Genomic DNA, 21,558 nt, shown 5'->3' on the forward strand with positions numbered 1-21,558 from the left:
ACTCATAAATAGTAAATTTGATGTTTTTGGTGTCAATGTGGGCGTTTTAGGCTTCACAACTTTAGACTTAACAACATCTTCAAAGTCAAAATCTTTGTTCTTCTTAAATCTGAAACAAAATCTCTTTATCTTTTTAATTTTTTGTCAAAAACAGTGTTAATGAACAAAGCAACTTAAAACCGGTTTAACCGTACCGGTTTTCGGTTTTCTGGTTAAACCGGTGGTTTTTTTCTTAACTTCCGGTTTTTAATAATAACCGGACCGAATTAAGGTCCGGTTCCCAGTTGAACCGGCCGGTCCGGTTTTTAAAACCATGATAAGAACTAAGAATTGTAGAGGCTTTGACACCACAAGCAAAAGCCAATCTCTTTTAGTTTCCTTGAGTCACTCATTTTGTCAATTTCTTTCCACTGCAAAAAAGAAAAACATGGCTACCATAGTAGGAGAAGCATTACTGTATGAATCCGTTAAACTGTTACTTGACTTGGCATCTCAGGAGGTCGTGAAGTTCATCCGGGGAAGAAAAGTCTCTGGTACACTACTAACAAAGCTGAAGACATCGTGTCTTACCCTCAGCAAAGTGCTCAATGACGCAGAGGGAAGGGAAATCACAGACACAAATGTCAAAGACTGGGTTGATGAGCTTAAGGATGCTATCTATCACGCAGAGGACCTTTTGCATGAGATCGCTACTGAAGCTTTGCGGTGCCAGGTGGAAGCTGATTTTGTAACCTGTACGAGTAAGGTACGTAACTTCATCTCTACTCCATTTGATCAGTTTGGGAGAAAACTAGAATCAAAGATACAAGAAGTCGTAGATAAGCTGGAATATCTAGCTTCACAAATAAATGTTATAGGTCTGAGAGAAGGTGTTGAAGGGAGATCTTCCCAAAGAGTGCCCACAACTTCTCTGGTAGATCCAGAAACTATAATTTACGGTAGGGATGATGATGAAAAGGCAATAGTCAACTTGCTGCTCTCAAACGATGTAGCAAGCAACAACCACCCTTGCGTGATTCCCATTGTGGGCATGGGTGGGGTTGGAAAGACAACCCTTGCTCGGGACATCTACAACAACCAAAGAGTCATAGACCATTTTTCCCTTAAAGCATGGGTTTGTGTTTCAAAAGAATTTGACGTTCCTAAGATAACTAAAAATATTCTTGAGGTCGTCAGTTCAGAAACATATAATACCCCTGACTTCGATCTTATCCAAACTAAATTAAAGGATTATTTGATGGGAAAGAAATGTTTACTGATTCTTGATGATGTATGGAATGAAAAAGGTGATGATTGGGAGCTCTTGAGTATTCCCTTTAAATATGGAACATCAGGAAGTAGAATTATTGTGACAACACGCAACGAAAGTGTTGCATCGATCATGCGCCCTATTCAAATTTTTCATCTTGATAAATTATCAGAAGAAGATTGTTGGCTTTTATTTGCAAATCATGCCTTTGAGAATGGAAAATCTGATGCATATCCAGAATTAAAAAAAATTGGTGAAGAAATTATTAAGAAGTGTGATGGTTTACCATTAGCAGCAAAAACACTCGGTTGTCTATTGCACTCTAAATTAGATGTAGAGGACTGGAATAAAATTTTGAAAAGCGAAATTTGGAGTCTGCCTAATGATGGGGGTAATATTCTTCCAGCTTTAAGAATAAGTTACAATTACCTACCCTCACATTTAAAGCAATGTTTTGCATATTTTTCAATCTTCCCAAAGAATTATCTATTCAAAAAGGAAGAACTTGTTCAGTTGTGGATGGGAGAGGGTTTCTTGCAACAACACAATATGAATGAAGAAATGGAAGTTATAGGTGCTAAGTACTTCCTTGATTTAGTATCGTGGTCACTTTTACAACGATCAAATGGAAACAAATTGTGCTTTCTAATGCATGACCTAGTCCATGATTTAGCTACATCTGTATCTGGCAAATTTTGTTTTAGATCGGAAGGGGATAACACAAACAAAATTATAGATAAAGCTCGTCATTTTTCCTACTTAAGAACCAAATATGACATCCCAGAGAAGTTTACGGCTTTGTGCAAAGCTAAAAATTTACGCACCTTCATTTCGTTAGAAATGAAAGAAGACGATGAGAATATGGAGTTCCACTTAACAAAGAGGGTACCACATGACCTATTATTGAAACTAAGATTCTTACGTGTGCTTTCTCTTTCACATTATTGTAATGTAGAGTTGCCAGAGTCAATTGGAGATTTCAAACATCTACGCTATTTAGATGTTTCTTTTACTGGGATCAAGAGATTGCCTAAGTCTACCTGTATGTTGTTCAACTTACAAACGTTGAATTTATCAGGATGCAAATTTCTAGTTGACTTGCCAAAAAATATGAGAAATCTCATTAATTTGCGTCATCTTTATATAAGTGGAACTAGCATAAAAAATACGCCAATACAAATGGGCCGATTACAATGTCTTCAGACTTTGACCAAATTTGTTGTCGGCAAGGACATTGGATTCCAAATTGAAGAGTTAGGAAAACTTTCAAATCTTCGGGGAGTCATTGTGATATCGAATCTCCAGAATGTGATAAACTCAACTAATGCTTTGGAAGCAAAGTTGAAGGATAAGGAGCACCTCAAGGAGCTAACATTGGAGTGGGATGCTGCCAATGGCATTGTTTCTCCAAGTGAAAGAGACGTACTCAACAATCTGCAGCCTCATACGAGCTTAACAACGCTTGTTATCAAGAATTACAATGACACAAGCTTTCCAAATTGGGTTGGAGATAGTTCATTTTCAAATATAACAGTTGTTCATCTAAACTCTTGTAGAAATTGCTCTAGTTTGCCATCACTTGGACAACTCCCCTCTCTTCAAGACCTCTTCATTTTTGGGTTTGATGAAGTTGTTACCGTGGATGCTGACTTTTATGGTAGTGGTTCTTCTACTATTACGCCATTTCAATCACTGAAAATTTTGAGATTTGAGGCAATGTCGAAGTGGGAGAAATGGTCTCCTTATCACGGAGAAGGCGAAGATGAAGGAGGAGCTTTTCCGAGTCTCCAAGAGCTTTATCTTGAAAGATGTCCAAAACTAAGTGGAAGCTTGCCCAAGCACCTTCCTTCTTTAACCAAACTTGAGATTAAGGAATGTGAACAGCTTGAGACTTCTCTCCCAACTGCTCCTTCTATTCTTGAATTAGAATTAAGAAATTGTAATGTTGCGTTGTTGAAAGAATTGCCACCCACGTTGCACGACCTCGCAGTAATCGGATTCGAAAACCTGGAGTCTCTGCCAGAGGGAGTGATGGACCACAACCACTGTGTTGAAACGTTATTTATCGTTGATTTTCCTGTGCTCAGGTCTCTTCCTCGTGGTGGTCTACCCAGTCCCACTACACTAAAATATCTTTTTATCACTGATTGTAAGGAAGTGGAATTCCCGATGTACCCCTGCTACCCTTCCCTTAAGCATCTCTTTATAAAAAATAGCTGTAATTCTCTAAGGTCATTTCCTTTACACATCTTCCCGAAGCTTCGTTATCTCAATATCGAACGGTCTAGCTACATGGAGTCCCTTTCAGTTACGGAGGGACATCACCAAACTGATCTCCTACTCCTAGTGTTGAAAATAAAAAATTGCCCTAATTTTGTAGCTTTTCCCAGTGGAGGATTGTCGGCCCCCCATCTCTCAGAATTAGAAGTCAGTAATTGCCCTCGTCTCAATTCACTTCCAGAAAACATGCACACGTTTCTCCCGTCTCTTCAATTTTTGGATATCAATAGTTGTCCACAAATTGAGTCTTTTCCGGAAGGTGGTCTGCCATCCAATCTATTTTCTTTAAGAATCAGCGACTGCAAAAAACTAATTCGCAATAGAATGGAGTGGGGCTTGCAAAGACTGCAGTCTCTTAAAAGATTAGCATTCATAAATTATGATCCTCATTGCTGGAATGTGGAGTCCTTTCCGGAGGAGTATTTACTGCCCACAAGTGTTATCCATCTTTACATCACTGGATTTGGAAATTTGAGAACGTTGGACAACAAGGGGTTTCAACACCTTACCTCTCTTCAATATTTGTCCATGGAAAACTGCCCGAAGCTCAAGCACATGCCAGAAGAGGGGCTGCCTGTCACAATCTCGAAAGTAAAGATCATTGCATGTCCTTCGTTGACGAAACGATTACAAAGGAAGAAGGGAAAAGAGTGGCGCAACATTGCTCACACCCCCTTCATAGAAATCATTGAGCGCAACACATCAAATAAAGCAAATCAGGTATTTGCCCCGCTCTTGATTTTACTTGCGTTCTTTTTAATTTATTTATTTTTTCTATAAATTGTCTATTAATTATATGTGAATGAAGAAATACTACTCATAATAAACGATTTCTTTGACGCTAGTTAATTCTTTGTCTGATTCGCTTTTTTACAATGTTGGGCTCATGAAGTTGTCCATCGATGGTGAATGGAGAAGAACATTTCTATGACAGGATTCATGCTCAGTTACCTGTTCTTTGTTAAACAAATGCTTTCAAAGTGAAAATGGAAAAGTGGGCAACTCAAAATTCATGCATTGCTACCTGTTTTAGTGAACCAGGTAAGTACCCATACGATTTAATGATTTGCTTAGTAAGAAAATAAGAAAAATTGCTTGAACATTTGTTAAATGATGTTTATTTGACTGATGTAGATCCCCTGTATGCTGTATGCAAGGTTAATTTCACCACTTGGTAAGATTCGTCTTCTACCCAAATGCTTCATGATTGGTGTCCATTTGGTTTTGAAAGCATGATTTTTATAATCTTAATTGAGGGTTTGGTAAAATCTGCGAAAAGTGTTGTTGCTGTGAAAATCTGTAGTATGAAAAAACAATTTTCTTTAAAAGTGGCAATTTTAAAAAACACCAACTCCACAGGGCTCACAATTTGAGGATGCAGATATTCCCTAGTTTTAATATGCAATTTTCTTCAAAAAAAAAAAAAAAAAAAGGCAAAGGCCTATATTTTATTATTATTATTTTCCTTATGTCCTCTTTTTCCGCACCAGTAGGATCTGCCCAACTCCCTTCTTGCCATCAAGAACATTAACTTTAACAATGCTAAGACAAGGGTCCAGAGGCGCAGAGTGAGGGAAATCCAGCTGGCCCTATATTGCTCAGGTTGAGGCTCACTGACTACACTAAAAAATCTTCAAAGGTATCTTTAAATGTAGGGAATTAAAATTTCCTCCATGCCCATGTCACTCTTCCCTTGATTCAATAGATATAATTCTTTGTCATCATTTGGTTTGGATATCTTTCCAAAGTTTTTTAGTCTCAAAATCAACATGTGTGGCAACATCAAGTCTCTTTCAGTTTGGGAGGGACATGAACTTGTTGTCCTAGCTTTGGAAATCAAGGAATGCCTTAATTTTGCAGATTCTCCCAGTGGGGGATTGCCAGCCCCAACCTTACACTGTTAAAAGTTCATGATTGCCGTTGTCTCAAGTCACTTCCTGAAAACATGGATACGCTTCTCCCATCTCTTCAAATTTTGGATATTGCAAACTATCAACAAGTGTCTGCCAACTAATATGAATTGTCTTGCCATTGATGCTTCCGAGGAACTCATTGCCAAAAAGGAAGCAGTGGGGTTTGCAAAGACTTCACTCTCCTAATCAATTATTATTGTCTTGTCATGATTGCAGGAAAGGGAAGTGCTTTCGTGAGGAAGACTTCGACAAGTCTTAGCACTCTTCCTATAAAGGAATTTCAAAATTTGAGATCCCTAGACAAGAAGGGCCTTCAACTCCTTACCTCTCTTCAACTATTGTCTATTTCAGACTGCCCAAGACTAAAGTAGCTGCTAGAAGATGGGATTTCTTGTCTCCATTCTAAGCTACAGTTTCATCAATGTCTTGCCTGGATAAAAAAAATTCCAAAAAAAAGAATAAAAGTGTGGCACAAGATTGTTCACATCTCTATCATACAAATGAATGATGAAGTCTCATTATTTGAGCCAAACGTGTAGATGAGATAAAAAACCACTTGACAATAAGGTACTTGTTCCACTCAACCCTCTAAGCCTCCATTTGATTTTATTTATGCTTCTTTCTTCCGTTGTTTATGGATAATTAAATTTGAAAAATTTGTTAATCTGATAAAAAATGGAAAAAAGTAAAATGATTTATTCTAAGATTGTTAGTCCAAAGCTGGTGTTCTCAAGTTTTTATGGGTTCTTTTGTAAGATTATTTCCATTTGTCAGTAGCAAGTGCCACAGAAGGGTTGGTCAAACACATTCCAGAAGAGCAGTTAACAAAACAATTGCCAAGGAAGATGGGAAAATAGTGGCAAAAGATTGGTCACATCTGCTGCATAAAAATGGATGCCCCAACCCAAATCAGGTATTGATTCTACTTGAGCAGCTAAGTTTCAATCTTTATTTGACTTATATTTCTTTTTAGCTGTACATCTGAAAAAAAAAAAAAAAAAAATACAAACATACAACTGAATGTTTGAAATTGAAAATTTAAAACATTCCCTTGAATTTTTGCAAATCATAAAATGTCCACAGCTTGAGTCAAGCTGCAGAAAGTGATGGTCGGATTGAGCTTTCTGTGAGAGAACATTCAGCACTCATGTCAATCCTTGATCGCCGTCCAGTATGTTGAACTGTTGTGTTTTTTATGTTTTATCATTTGTCTCCTGTGCCTTATACCATAGGCCTTGGATGATGCATTGACATGCAATAAGAAAATTTAAATAGCATAATTGTTCTATATTGAAAATGCAAGCTGATATGAATTTCAAAGGCATTTCTTGATCCAAGGTTGTCTTTTTGCGTCTAAGGTTTTTGGTACAATTTGTTGTGTAAGGCTGTGTTGTTTCATTGGTGATTTTTTTTTTTTGTTGGTAAATTACACTAACCTTCCTTAAGGTTTGAGGAAATGTCAGAATCCCTTTCTTATTTTTAAAAATGACACTGAGCCCCCTATGGTTATTATTTTTATTTATTTTATTTTTTAATTTTTCTTAAGATATAACCAATCTGGTTATTAAGCATTTTTTTTTTGGTGGTTATTCTGGTTGAGAATTTAATATGAGAAATTTGAAAATTTGTAATGAACATAAATGGTCATAAGGGGTTATTTGTTGTGTAAATCAAAATATTAAGGGGTGGAGTGTCTTCTATAAAAATAGGAGGGGGTTTCTGAAATTTCCACAAACCTCGAGGGAGGCAATTGTAATTTATCTGTACTCACTAGAAATGGTAAGAGTCTCTTGGCTTGATGGCATGTCTGGCTTTCCACTATGGGGACTGCCTCAGTTCAAATCTTAGGGGTGTCATCCCTTTGACCCTTCACCTAGCAATCCCCCCCCCCCCCCCATCCCCTTCCCCTCCCCCCCAAAAAAATAAAAGGTATCCATTTTCCTACTGTACAAGTACAAGACTTTATGTTCTAAGTTTCTGAAAAGTTGGTATCTAAGAAATGGGACGCAAATAGATTTACTGGAATTTCTTTCTCCTTTCTCACACTAATAAATTTTGTACAGCTTACTTCTCATCATTTTTTGGGATGCCCTTTTTATTATTGCTAATAAGAATTCACTAAGTACAAACTACTGACCATTTGTTTGATTTAGTTATTTTTTTTATTGACCTGTATTGGCTGGTTTAGCTTTTGGCAGCACCCTGGGTTTAGTTTTTGTCCAGCATTGTTTTCCTGAGCTTATCTTAGTTAATCATCTGTGGGTGCAATCTGCTTCTAAGCCTATATTTGCATTTTCTTTTGTCAGATTGAATCAGCCCTCCCAAGTTTGGCAAGGCCAATAATGTCTCTGGATGCCAATGAGGATGCTGTTGTGGGTGCTCTGAAGCAGAGCTTGGTAAAATCTCTAAACACCCCCCCCCCCAACATCTTTTGTGCTTTGGCCCGTTGTGAAAGTTGACTGTCAATTTCATCTTTCCTATTCTCTCACCACATGCTCATGCTCAATGTACATTTTGTAAGGGACATATAGTTTTATCCGCTCATTTGCTTAGTGATCAGTTTGAAGCTTTCATGAAGATGATAACAATCTAGTCATATCACATGGTTGTTTGACATAACTTACAGAATATGTATAGTGCTTTGTTTACTGACAGATACGATTTTAACATTTTTGTTCTAAATATTTATTATAAATTTGTCTTTTTACAGTACTTATTTTAAAAAAGGATTTGTATCCAGAAATTGTATGAACAAGAATAATGCTAAACAATTGGGTGTCTTGAAATTGGGATGGTGAAGGACTAGGGAAATTTTCAAATTTATTTTGTGGTAGGACTGTACTTTTTGCACCATTAGTCTAGGATTGAAAAGGTTAAATGGTAATGCTTAGGTTTGTGGAAGGGCAGCATTGCCGTAAACTTTTATATATTTGTAGACACTGGAAAGAACAAGTGTGCCTGCATGGATGCGGCTTGAAAAATATTAAAAGGGTGCCAATACATGTGCAGATGTTGAAGCATAACCACTTGCACTCATGTACTAAAATTAGTTTTTGGGGATCATGTGCTTAATGATGGGCATGTGGTATATTGGCATGCAATACATCCATTTAGCTTTCTCGATGCCTTACAGCAGCTCAAGAATTTTGAGTTATAATAAAAAAAGGTCCTAACCTCACAGCAAGTTCCCATGTTAACTGATTATATATATAAATTTTTTTTCTGAAGAGACAGGAATCTAGTAAACCTCTACTTATCTGCATCCTCTGTAAATTGATCCTCAAAACTGAGCCTTTGGGTATTTTTGCTAAAAACTGACAAGGTTCTGGAGACGTGGTTTTAGCAAAACAATCAAACTTTTATTAAGTAACATGTTCACAAAACATTGGGAATTGGAAAATTTTTGTCAACTAGATCAGATCATGTTTTCTTACCTTTAAATAGTCGAAGATATAATATCTTTCTTGCTTTTGTGATTAAACCTGAAGGTCCTAAACCATATCTTCAGTTGTTCTGCTTTAAGGTTGGTATGTTCTGCACTACATTTTGTGTTCTGACTTGTATTTTTTCAATTTTGTGCTCAATACAGAGGCAGTTAGAAACTCTTGGTGCACAACGGGCTGGTCTTGAAGACATGCTTAAAGAGATGAAAAGAAAGGTGCAAAATATGATTGATGATGCTCTTGTTTGACTTAACTTTTTTTTTTTATAAAGTAATATTTAAAAAAAAATTGTTGAAAGAAAAGTTGGATTGTTATTAATGATACTCTTTTTTTGCTTTTTTTTTTATTTTAAAAATTTGTAAAGTAATAAATTATTGAAAGAAAGGTGTGTTGTTTGGATTGTTAATTGCTTGCACATAATTATTTAGTGGGCTGGTCTTATGTTTATTTATTAATATTTTTGGGGCAACGTTGATATTTCCTTTCTAGTGTTCTTTATTTTTTAATACTTTATGGATTTTTTCCATGTCAATCCAATATAATAGTGTTTTCTTGTTTGAACTTGGGTAAGGGTTTTTCTTTTCGTCCAACAAACATACAGATGAGGATTCTTTGTTCAATGCTTAATTTTTGTTAATGTATGCAAATTTCTTAGTGTATTTCTCATGCGGCTGATGGGAATTAATTGTTGTGCGTTTAGATAAACATGAGCCATGTGGTTTAATTTTGACTTGATTTTCAACCACTGAACTTACACTGATATTGCTTTGGACTTTCTCAAGGTCATTATTATCGTGAGTATTTTCAATAGTATGGCAAGGATTCCATTTGTTTAGATCATTTAACCAATACAGATTGATCTCTGAGTATTAGTTGTTTGTTGTATCAGCCCAATTAGCAAGAAGTGTCTCAAAAGTCAAACCTTTATCTTAATATTATATCTTGTGCTATATAGCCAATCCTTATAAAAAAATTCATTTTTTTAATATCTGTATTGTGATTGTGGATAAATTTCAGAAAGTACTAATTTTATGAAAATGTGCTACTTAGCGTATGAGCTAAACATACCCGCTAATACATTTGGATATGAGAGTTATTATAGTCTAAGAAAATGACAGTTGAATTTTTACAAGAAGGTTTGGCCTAATATTTGAAGTTGTGCAAGGCAAAGGCATGCGCACAAGTCACAGGCACATTTGTTGTATTGCAGAATCTTTTTTTTATATTATCCTGGTTTTGCACTTATTTTCTATTTGGCAATTTCTGTGCAAGCAAGTAATCAATTGGTTGGTTGTTTGGTTTCTACATATCAGGCTGGCTATAAAATTGTATCATGATCAGTATGTATTCATTCTTACATTTTTTTTTTTTTTTTTGCTTTTGGTAATCAAAAGTATTGCTGTGATACATTATGATATAATTGATTGTTTTGTGTTCTATATATGGCTTCAGGACGATATACTACCAAAGTTAATGACATCAACTGGCTCCTATGAGGATCTTTTCAGGAAGGAGATATCAAAATATGATCGCATTAGTGAAGATATTGCCCACAATATTGAGGCACAAGAACAACTGTTGCTGCAAATCCAGCTTTAATTCTTTATTTTACTGCTATTTTTTTTTCTTGTTTATTTTCTTTGAATATCAGCTTTCTTTTTTCTTTAACTGAAAGTGATGTTTTACCAAATAGAAGTTATGAACCAAATTTGAGATCTTTATTCATATAATTGTTAGTCTCTAATATCTTCTCAGTTAATAAAAGGAAAGATTTTGAGAGGCATTTCATGATCCTCAAAATATTGTTTGACATTTCTTTCAGGCTCAGAATGATGATTTTTCAGCCATCTTTAATCTTGAAGATTATAAAGGTTGGTGTTTTTTTTTTTTGGATTATAATATTTTTTTTTCCTTTTATCTGTTTGTCATATAGATTTTTTAAGCATTCATTCAATTTTCTGGCATTGATGTATCATTAATGTGCAACAAATCTACATTCTTGCTGAACTTTTTAGAGTCTAATGGATGGCTCAAAGTTTTTCATTTACACCATGTTGCTCTGGCATGTCAGCTTTTGTTGGCTTCTGCAATTTACTGAGGATGTCACTTATCGAAAAATTTACTGAGATGCTGTATTGAGGCCTACATTTGAGAGATGAGTTTTGAAAATTTAGTCAGTGATGATGGGTTCAAAGTGATAACCTCATCAGAATATGGAATCCTAGTTAACTTGACCATAATTTAGTAGCTCAGATCACCTGAAAACTGTGACCTGTACCAGATCTATGAAATAGTTTAGGTCCACCTATCTCTCAACTATGTTAGATGAACTTGTAATGTGCCACTAGGATTCTGACCTTGTTCTTTCTGTTCCCATCTCTATCAATATACCTGAACCTGGGCTTTCTTGTTTTGGGGGGGTCTGTGTTTGTGCTCGCGTCCATTATGTAATAATCTATTAGATTCATGTTTCTCTTAAGTTCAGATTCTACTGGTCAAAGGACATCACTTAATCAGATTCTGTTATCATACATTTCCTCTAATGTTCCTGATTTTTTCAAATGCTAATATTATTTCAGCGATGCTTACAGGCTGCATTTTAGAATTCAAAAATAGTTTGTTTTATTTTATTTATCAAAAAAAAAAAAAGAAGGTTCTGTGTTGATCTTTTCCCTTCTATTTTTTCCAGCATCTCGTGAGAAATGTTACAAGCATATTCAAGCTGCCATAGCAAAGTTCTGAGAGATTAAGGAGAACATCAATGAGGGACTGAAATTTTATGTTACTCTACAGGTTAGAAATGTTTGGTTAGACTGTGGTGCAAGTATTTATTTAATAAAGTTATTGTTCAAGTATACACTTGCTTCTCTTTGTAGCTGTGGGTGAGATTTAATATTATTGATGTGCATAGATCTCTCCTTGTGAGCATGTGTACGTGATTTTTTCATTATTGTATTTGTGAACTTGCTAGAAGTGACTGGTTATATTGTCTGCATCATAAATTTTAGTTTTTTGGTTTTTTTTTTTTTTTTTTTGGAGATGTGTATGTACTTCCTGGGTGGCATATTTGTATTGGTAATCGTGGTAATGCATTTGGTGTGGAGTGAGGGAGGAATTCCTTCCACTTTTAAAATGGTGTGGAGATTCCAGTTATAGAGTTGAAATGTTCTTTTTTGAGAGTCAGTGTTGTATCAGTAGTTCTTTACTCTTGGAATTTGGGATGAGCATTCCATTATAGATTATATAGACTATTTCTTTTAGAGCCTTATTTTTTGTTTGACTCTCTTTCCTAATTCTTTAGGAATGTTTGTAACTTGTATATACATCAAGATATTTTTTTTTTTTTCAATAGAATTAACATAAAAAAAGAGTTGATAAATGAGCTGTCTTTTTTCAACAGGATGCAATCACAAATGTAAAGCAGCAATGCAGCGATTTTGTCATGACCAGAAACATCCAGTGCCGGGAAATGACTGAAGATATGCAAAGACAAATGGCGGGCCTCAATTTCTAGGATAATAAAAACGTAGGTGCTTACAAAAACTACCCTTCAGTAGAACATCAGAATCAAAGATCCAATTCACAACAGTAAGCAGATCCTCGGCCACAAGCACCTTACTATCAGCCACCGGAGCAGCCTACAATGCCTGGGTATGGTCCCCCCCTCCCGCTTATCGCTCGCCACAGGTGCCTTCTCCTTACCATGTTCCACCTACTTCTGTTCCATATCCACATCCTCAGGCCCAACAGCAGCAGTCACATGCAAGCCATGAGTATGGCCAACCTGCTTGTCCGGGGTGGCGAGGCACTACCAACACCCATGCACAATAATCTGGACACCATCCTAGCTCTATACCCTCCTCCTCACCAAAGTGGCTACTATAAGCAACAATAGTGTAGCTGTGTATCATCTATCCATTTTGGCTATATAATTTGATTGCTTTTGATATGTAATTTGTCACTTTGTTCCATCCTTGGTTAAATGGATTGGATTTAGCTAGGTCTTATTTATGGTCGTATAGCCTCTTGATAATTCGTATGCTGGTTTGGGTAATGCTTTGTATGTGAATTGCACAGCTTGTACAAGGATTTTTCTATGTATAGCTTTTAAATTATGTTGAGATTTACCAAAATGATACTAATTTGATAAATAAAAATCATCTATTTCACTTTTTGTGTTCCATTTATGCTTCTATCAATCACAAATTGTTAGATTTTTTCTTTCCTTATAAAATAACCAATGTTTAAAATGGGGAAAAAAATCAGACAAATGGGAGGTTGTGATTGATATATTTGATAGACAATAATCTGTTCACTAGATAAATGCATAGCCGGTTTTGCTGCTTGAGGTGGGAAATTTCCCACGAGTGTCTTTGGAAAAAAGTGTTTCCTTGGGGTGCTTATTGTTTCTCTCTTTTTGGTTGTTTTGGATGAATGAGTATGATTGCAAGTTGCAACGGGAAGAAATGGGAATGTTTTGAAGCTGTGCATGACTTCTGTTTCATAAGACATGGTACATTGGAAGTATGACCCAATCCAATTTTGTTTATTATCTAGACTTGGTTGAAAATAATTATATGCTCATCCAGGTAGCAGTCTGATCTTTTCTGTTGGTGATACAGCCGTACATTATGATGCAGAATCTTTTCTGTTGGTGATACAGCCGTACCTGGCTGAAGGTGTTGGCCTATTTCCCAAATTTAAGTTGCAATTTTGCATATAATACAGAATATTTGCAGTTCAGACTTCGGCTACGTATTGCTATGGTTTTAGCCATTGCAATGATTGTTTGAGAATGTTGATGATTAGCAGCTTAATTTATGGTGAATGCATTTGTAATTAAAAGAAAATAGAAAAGCCTTGTCTTGGGGTCCAAGAACTACTAATGAAAGTTCGACATGTGGCAAGACAGCGAAAAAGACCCAAGCAAAAGATATTTGCGCCATATTTGAATTTCAATTTTCAAAGATTGAAACTAATATGTTATCAATTACATTTACAAAAATGAATCACCACCATTGTTAAATGAATCATTGTTAAATGATTCATGGCATCTATTACTCTTTTTTTTTAAAGAAGAAAGTAAAATAGATTTTATTAGAAAAACTTAACCAAGTTCGTCTAAAATTACAGAATTGAGAGGTGAAGGAACACTCTCTGTCCACATTGTGAAACTGCTAACATAACTAGCATGTCTAGCAAAATTATGAGCTATAGAGTTTGCTTGATTACGTGTATGAGAGAAAGTAATTGTATAAAAGGTCCTTGCAAGAGTCTTGGCTTCAACAATCAAGTGGCCAAACGAGGTGAAAGATTCTTCTTCACTTCTAAGAGCATTGTTCACAATTTCCGAATCATCCTAAAGTATAATAGAGGATGAACAGCCGCCAAGCTCTCAATAGAGCACCATCGTAGTTCACTTTAACTATAGCTTCAGGAGAAGGATTCCAATGTACAACTCTGAAAGAGTTGATCTGGGGAACAATTGAAGGAATTATTAGAAAAGCACGAACAAACTCACTTAGTGATGAGTTTGCTTGTGTAGTAATTAACCTGGGAAATCGGGAAGGCTCTATCATTAGTTCTCAACTGGTTTCTCCGAAACCATATGGTCCAAGCCAGCATTGCCAACTCATCAAGATGTTCCCCCAAGTCTATCACATTCTAAACCACCTCCACGAACCTAGAGAATGTTGAGTCCCAAGAAAACTCCATCTGGCATCTGAATCCCATACCACTGAGATATAAGGACAAGATGCCATGAAAACTACCCGTTACCCCAATCGCAAAGTATTGCCTGTTGGGATCGAGGGAGGGACTTGAAGAGGGTGTTGAAATCATTGGAGACCTAGTCATTGAAGAATACTATAAATTTTAGGATTTCGGTATTTACTCCTTTTGATCTGTATTTGAGTTCTATTGCTTCTATTATGTTCTGCACTGAGATAAAAGTACGTATTGGGTCCCGTGGAACAACCCAAGTCTGCTACACATATTGGGTTTGGAGAAACTGATGAAAGGGAGTTGATGTCAAAGTGATTGTCTATGACCTCGTTGATCTTTTCTTTGGCTGCTTCAACAGCCCCTCCCTACAACACGAGATGATTAACATTTTTAACATTCATCGGATGATATAACATCAATTTTTATGAAATTTGGTATACATGATAAAGAACAAAGAGAATGTACAATCTAATTGTGGATATTTTGAATAAAAAAAGAAAAAAAATCCAATAAATAGTTATCAAGTGACGTAAGATTGATAAAGAGTTTTCTTAATTTTATAAATAATTTCATGAGATATCAAACTATTATTTTATTATTTTTAATGATATAAATGAGCATGTTCATTTTTGTAGTAGAAGTATGTCATAATATATATTATTCTAACGACACGAGATTAATGAACCTAGTTTTCAAGAGTTTATAAAAGAACTTGAAGAATATAATCTCAATTATAATTTTGTTATCAATCATTATATTTGTGAATGAGTACATAATTTTAACTATGATATATACTTTGAACGGGAAAAGAATATGAATAAGTTAATCAAGTATGTGGTAAATAAAATTGAACTTGTTTTTGAAAAAAAAAAAAAACCCATCAAAGTCAAAATGTATAATTTAGCCGAGTAATAAATATAAATTTGGCTCTAACTCAAAATGAAGTTAAATAAACCAATCTTGAAGTTCTAATTCTTTATCGGGTTAAGTCCGCTGCAATCTTACCATAAGAAAGTTACCCCTTCTAAAGTAACTTGGTCCGTTGTTACTGATATTTCAGAGTGATTGTTATCAAGTATGCCAATATCAATCCCAACAGAATTCATATAAGTTGTAGTTTCTTCAACAAACACAGTTAAACGACAATGTGGTACTCCAAGTAAATAGGTAAAAATGTAGGCTTGAATTACGAAGAATACCTGATAGGCGGAGTCTTGAGTGTAGCTGTTAGGACCCTCTCCTCCATTCATTACAGATGATTCAGGCAACATAGGTTTTTCCGCCCTCCATCTCTCCCATTGTGAAATGGTCGAAGATAATGCTCAAAATTTCCATTTTTTGCGGAGTTTGGGAAAGGTAATAGTGAGCAATCTTACCTCCAATTTGTTTAGGAGAGGAAGATTCCCATACTGCCATGCTTGAGAGAATGAATTTTGTGTGTATTAAATATCTAGCTCTTTCCTTATATACCAGAAACAGAGTAACTAACTAGTTTTGAGCTTTTCTGTCGCTAGTGAAAGTTAGTAACCCTAACTTCTCCTAGGCTGTAGAATAGTCGTCCCTCACCGGAGGTGTCTATGTCCCTTAGGGTAACAAGGTTACACTAAGGTTTGTTGGTATTTTTTTTTTCTCGGGTATTTGGGAAACACTGTACTCATCTCCATGGACGAACTCACGAAACAATGGAAGGGCCTCTCTCTTTCTCAACGGGAAGAACCTAAGTTCCGTATGATACCAGATTTGGATACGACGGAGTATATTATCGCAGCCAAATTCTTAACAAAGAGAGCTTTAAATATGGACGCCATTGCAGCAATATTCCATCCTTTATGGCGATCCAAAAATGGTTTCCGGTTGAAAAATCTTGGAAACCATATAGTATTATTTATTTTCGATAGTAAGGTAGATGTTGATAATATCATTGCAAATGAACCATGGAGCTATGATAAAATTCTTATGGTTTTGCAATGGTATGAAGCGGACTCTGAAGTTGATAACCTGCCTTTTAACCTCACCCAATTCTGGGTTCAGGTCCATGGTATTCCGGTTAGGTTCATGAACAAAAGAGTGGTGGAAGGTTTATGTGAGACGGCTGGTCAAGTATGCTGCCTACAGAATGCCCCTATAGAGGATGGGGGAAGTTTTATGAGGGTTCAGGTTTCGATTGATATTTCATTGCCTCTGTGTAGGGGACGCGTGATTGCTTTTGACGATAATAGAGAACAATGGGTCACATTTAAATATGAACGGCTTCCTAACCTGTGTTACTGGTGCGGTTGCCTGACGCATAGCGACAAGGATTGCGATTGATGGATCGAAAGTGAAGGAACATTACCTGAAATGGAGAAGCAGTACGGACCCTGGATTAAGGCACCACCATTCAATGGAAAGAGTAGATCGGTGATATTAGTCCCGGGGTTTTACGCGGCGAAGGTAGCCAAACAGACCGGTGAACACTCTCAGGGACCCACCCATCACTCGCCGACGTCTGATAAGTCAACTTGGTTAGAAAAAGCAGCACAACCCGACAAGGAAAGTACAGACTCGAGAATGGCGTCGAATCCGCAGGTAGAAGATACTTTCCTTACTGGTAAGCCCACTGCTAACTTGTCTCCATCACGCTCGGATTTTATGCCGCACTTTACTCATATGAATGATTTCTAGACTGTTATTGAAGAGATAGACTGAGATTTAAGCAAATTTGAATTGCCTCTACCAGAGAACAATTCCCATAATATTCTACCCCAAAATATCACTCCACCCACGTCATCCCATAATATCCTGGAAACACAAGACCCCACCTCTCATCCCAAATATCATAACACACCATCCCATAATATTAATATCCAAAAAACACATGACCCCACCTCTTATCCCAAATATCATAACACACCATCCCATAATATCCAAAAAACACATTACCCCACTTTTCACCCCAAGTGTCCTACCACGTCACCAATACCATCCATGCCTTTCTCTGATATTTCCAACCTGACAGTAACCCCACAAAAGAAAAACAACCCCACGTCAAACCACAATACCATGCAAACACAAACCCATGATAGTCCCTCCAAAAATATTACCACGACACTTACACCACCCTATCCCCTCTCTGATACTTCCACCCCAAAAGTAAACCCGCAAAACAAAGCCAACCTCACAACTTGGAAACGTATGCTCAGAAATGGAGGGGAACCAACATCGGACAACATTGAAATCCTGGGTCAGAAGAGGCTAGCTAGCAACCATGCAAATCACACCGGGTTACCAAACAAAAAAATTGTGGATTCTCAGAGTGGTAAGGAAAATATTCAGATATTGGCAGAGGCTGTTCAACAGCCCTGCCAGAAGCAATGAGTCTCCTAGTATGGAACTGTCGTGGGCTTGGGAACCCATTGACAGTCGATCAGCTTGCAGATTTGGTGTGGGCAAAAGATCTCTCTGTTGTGTTTATAGCCGAAACATAGACAGATAAAGCTAGGCTAGAACAAGTGAAAAGGAGAATTCAATTCAAGAATCTGTTTGAAGTTCCAAGGAGAAATAAAGCAGGTGGTCTGGCACTATTTTGGAAGGAAGACTTTAACTTAAATGTTGAAACTTTCTCCCCGAACCATATAGACACCACAATTAATAAAAATACACCTGAAGAATGGAGATTCACCGGTTTCTACGGTGAACTAGACACCCAAAAAAGATATGAATCGTGGGATAAATTGAGAGATTTGAAAAATAGGAGAGCTTCACCATGGTTATGTGCCGGAGACTTCAATGAGATTACTCGTCAATCGGAGAAAAGAGGGGGGAGAACCCGGCCGCATTCACAGATGTAACTCTTTCGAGACGCTCTGGATGATTGTAGTTTCATAGACCTGGGGTATGTGGGGTTTCCTTACACTTGGCATAAACACTTTGCTGACTATACAATTTTTGAGAGACTTGACAGAGGTTTGGCCACAATAGAGTGGTTTACAAGATTCCCGGGTACAAAAATCCACCATTTAGATGTAACAACCTCTGACCATAAACCGCTGTGGATAACCCCAGAGGGGATGGACTCGAGCTTCCACAAACCATTTAGATTTGAGCAAATGTGGCTAACGGAGGAAGGGTGCACTAATACAGTAGAAGCCGTATGGAGGGAAAGGGTTGAAGACTCGTGGGACACCAAAGTTCTCAATAAGGTAGACAAGTGTGGAAAGGAGCTGGCACGATGGAGCAAAAAATGTTTTGGAAGTGTCAGAAGAGAGCTCGATAAAAAGTGTAAGCAACTCAAAAACGCAGAAAAGGAGGCAGCTCGAACTGGAAACTCAACCCGTATGAAGTTATTAGAAAGGGAAGTAAATCAGTTGCTGGACAAGGAAGCCAAGATGTGGGGACAGCGCTCACGAGTAATGTGGCTTAGAGATGGTGACCGTAATACAAAATTTTTTCACAGCAAAGCTTCACAACGACGCCGACGAAACTACATCACCAAGCTACGGGATGCCATGGGTAACTGGTGTGTTGGGCAAGAACACGTGAATGCTACTATTCTAGATTTCTACCAGAACTTATTCTCATCTGATGAACCGAGTGGCCTGACCGAAGTGATTGACGTTATACCACATGTGGTTACACCTGACATGAACGTTCAGCTTGACAGAGAGTTTACTATTGAAGAGGTGGAAAGAGCAGTGAAGCAGATGGCCCCCCTTAAATCTCCTGGTCCTGACGGTATGCCCCTTTATTCTACCAAAACTATTGGTCTTTGATTGGGTCCGACGTGACCAACTACATACTGCATTATCTCAATACAAGTGTGCTCCTACAATCTCTTTGTCACTCTTTCATCACTCTGATACCGAAGGTTAAGAATCCAGAATATGTGTCTCAATTTAGGCCTATAAGCTTAAGTAATGTGCTTTATAGGACTTTCTCTAAAAGTTTTGGCAAATAGATTGAAAATTATTATGCCTCATCTCATTTAGGAGCACCAAATTAAGTGCTTTTACATCTGATCAGTTGATTTCAGATAATATCCTAGTGGCTTTTGAAACATTGCACTACATGAGAGATCATAATAAGGGGAAGACGGGTTTTATGGCCTTGAAACTTGACATGAGTAAGGCATATGACAGGGTAGAGTGGTCTTTTATGGAGAAAGTCTTGGTGAAAATGGGTTTTCAAGATAGATGGGTGAAACTAATGATGGCATGCATTACCATGGCATCATATTCGGTGTTGATAAATGGAGAACCCCATGGTCACATCACACCATCAAGGGGGGACTTCAACAAGGAGATCCCTTATCCCTATACCTTTTCCTTATGTGCACAGAAGGGCTGCATGGACTAATAAATAAAGTATCAATAAACGGTGATATTCGTGGTGTGTCACTTTGCCGCAATGGCCCAAAACTAACCTATTTACTCTTTGCAGACGATAGCCTAATTTTTTGTAGGGCTACGGAGAATGAATGCCAAACTTTGTTGAACATTCTTGCTAAATATGAGCGTGCCTCTCGTCAATAAATAAACCGAGCTAAAACCACGCTCTTTTTTAGCAAATCCACTAATGCTGAGATCCAAGATAGGATCAAGAATATGCTTGGAGTAACAGTGGTTCAACAATATGAGAAGTACTTAGGTCTCCCCTCCCTAGTTGGCAGAAATAAGACCGAGAGTTTCACTCACATAAAGCAACAAGTTTGGAAGAAACTACAAGGTTGGAATCAAAGCTTTTGTCTCAGGCAGGTAGAGAAATTCTTATTAAAGCTGTTGCACAAGCTCTTCCCACCTACACCATGTCTTGCTTTAAATTACCACTTACATTGTGTAATGAGATTGAAGCACTAATCCACAAATTTTTTTGGGGTCAAAGAGGTGATAATTGAAAGATTCATTGGGTGAAATGGTCGGATTTATGTAAGCCTAAATCACAAGGAGGTATGGGTTTTAAAGACTTAGCCACGTTTAATGATGCACTCTTGGCAAAACAAACGTGGAGACTTCTACATGACACCCAATCATTATTCTACAAGGTTTTCAAAGCAAAATTTTTTCCAAACACCTCATTGATGGAAGCAAGATCCCCAAGTAATGCTTCTTATGCTTGGAAAAGCATAATAAAAGGGAGGGAGGTAATAAAACGCGGAGCGGTGTGGAGAATAGGCACAGGGACTTCAATCCGGGTGTGGGTCGACAATTGGCTTCTTGTGAAGAACAAACCCAGAATTTTATCACCAAAACCAGATGGAGAAGACACGGTCAGGGTGAGTGATTTGATTGACCCAAACAACAGAACGTGGAAAGAAGAGCTTGACCGAATTTTCTATGACTTTGAGGTAGCTACTATCAAGGCTATCCCTCTTTGTTGCTCCATTCAAGATGATGTCTTGCTCTGGCCATTTAATCCGGATGGGGAGTACTCTGTTAAATCGGGGTATAGGTTCTTACAAGAGGCAAATACGTCCCAACAACCAGGACCCTCAAACACTGACACCATGAAACCTCTCTGGAATAAAATATGGGGATTGGAGGTGCCGAATAAGGTAAAAAAATTGATATGGCGCGCTTGCACAAATTCATTATCCACCAAAGTGAACTTGGTTCGTCGCAAAATCATCCCTGATAACCTGTGTGATATTTGCCGAGTACACCAAGAAGACACGGTCCATGCCTTGTACGGTTGCCCAGTGCTGAGTTCCTTATGGAGTCAAACTCCAATTTGGAATCATGAAGCACTCAAGGGCAGCACGAGTTTCACTGACATTATGGGTTTTGTTTTTGCAGGTAATAAGAATCCGAAGCTTTTTTCACTTGTCATATGGAACCTGTGAAATCACCGGAACAATCTCTGCCTCGGCAAAACAGCTTTGCCATTAGACAAAATAACAGAGCATGCTCGGGATAGACAGCTTGAAAATCTCACACCTCCAGCGAGCTACACTCTGCACCGGGGTCAATAATGG

At 37.4% G+C, this 21,558-nt stretch overlaps 3 protein-coding genes and 1 pseudogene across 7 annotated transcripts; 3 read left to right on the top strand and 1 right to left on the bottom strand.

Annotated features, from left to right (window-relative positions):
• Positions 1 to 15,880, bottom strand: part of LOC142606556 (loganic acid O-methyltransferase-like) — a 44,059-nt pseudogene extending 28,179 nt beyond the window's left edge.
• Positions 338 to 9,080, top strand: LOC142607270 (putative disease resistance RPP13-like protein 1). Of its 5 annotated transcripts, none has more exons than XM_075778709.1 (8): positions 338 to 4,249; positions 4,422 to 4,570; positions 4,664 to 4,703; positions 5,020 to 5,168; positions 5,659 to 6,009; positions 6,199 to 6,355; positions 7,749 to 7,838; positions 9,032 to 9,080. In XM_075778709.1, exons 1-2 carry the CDS (start codon positions 428 to 430, stop codon positions 4,458 to 4,460), a joined length of 3,861 nt encoding a protein of 1,286 aa, XP_075634824.1. In that variant the 5' UTR covers positions 338 to 427; the 3' UTR covers positions 4,461 to 4,570; positions 4,664 to 4,703; positions 5,020 to 5,168; positions 5,659 to 6,009; positions 6,199 to 6,355; positions 7,749 to 7,838; positions 9,032 to 9,080. The 5 variants fall into 5 exon arrangements, with proteins under 5 accessions (XP_075634824.1, XP_075634823.1, XP_075634826.1 ...); XM_075778708.1 differs by having other exon boundaries at positions 6,220 to 6,355; XM_075778711.1 differs by having other exon boundaries at positions 5,023 to 5,168; positions 5,390 to 6,009; positions 6,220 to 6,355.
• A 526-nt stretch (positions 15,881 to 16,406) lies between the features above and the next one.
• Positions 16,407 to 16,919, top strand: LOC142606557 (uncharacterized protein At4g02000-like). The gene has a single exon (XM_075777876.1). It carries the CDS (start codon positions 16,407 to 16,409, stop codon positions 16,917 to 16,919), a length of 513 nt encoding a protein of 170 aa, XP_075633991.1.
• A 1,778-nt stretch (positions 16,920 to 18,697) lies between these two features.
• On the top strand, positions 18,698 to 19,943 carry LOC142606558 (uncharacterized). The gene is made up of 2 exons (XM_075777877.1): positions 18,698 to 19,322; positions 19,621 to 19,943. Exons 1-2 carry the CDS (start codon positions 18,698 to 18,700, stop codon positions 19,941 to 19,943), a joined length of 948 nt encoding a protein of 315 aa, XP_075633992.1.
• Positions 19,944 to 21,558: the final 1,615 nt, after the last annotated feature.

This window comes from Castanea sativa, chromosome 8 (assembly GCF_040712315.1).
Source record: "Castanea sativa cultivar Marrone di Chiusa Pesio chromosome 8, ASM4071231v1".
NCBI lineage: Eukaryota > Viridiplantae > Streptophyta > Magnoliopsida > Fagales > Fagaceae > Castanea > Castanea sativa.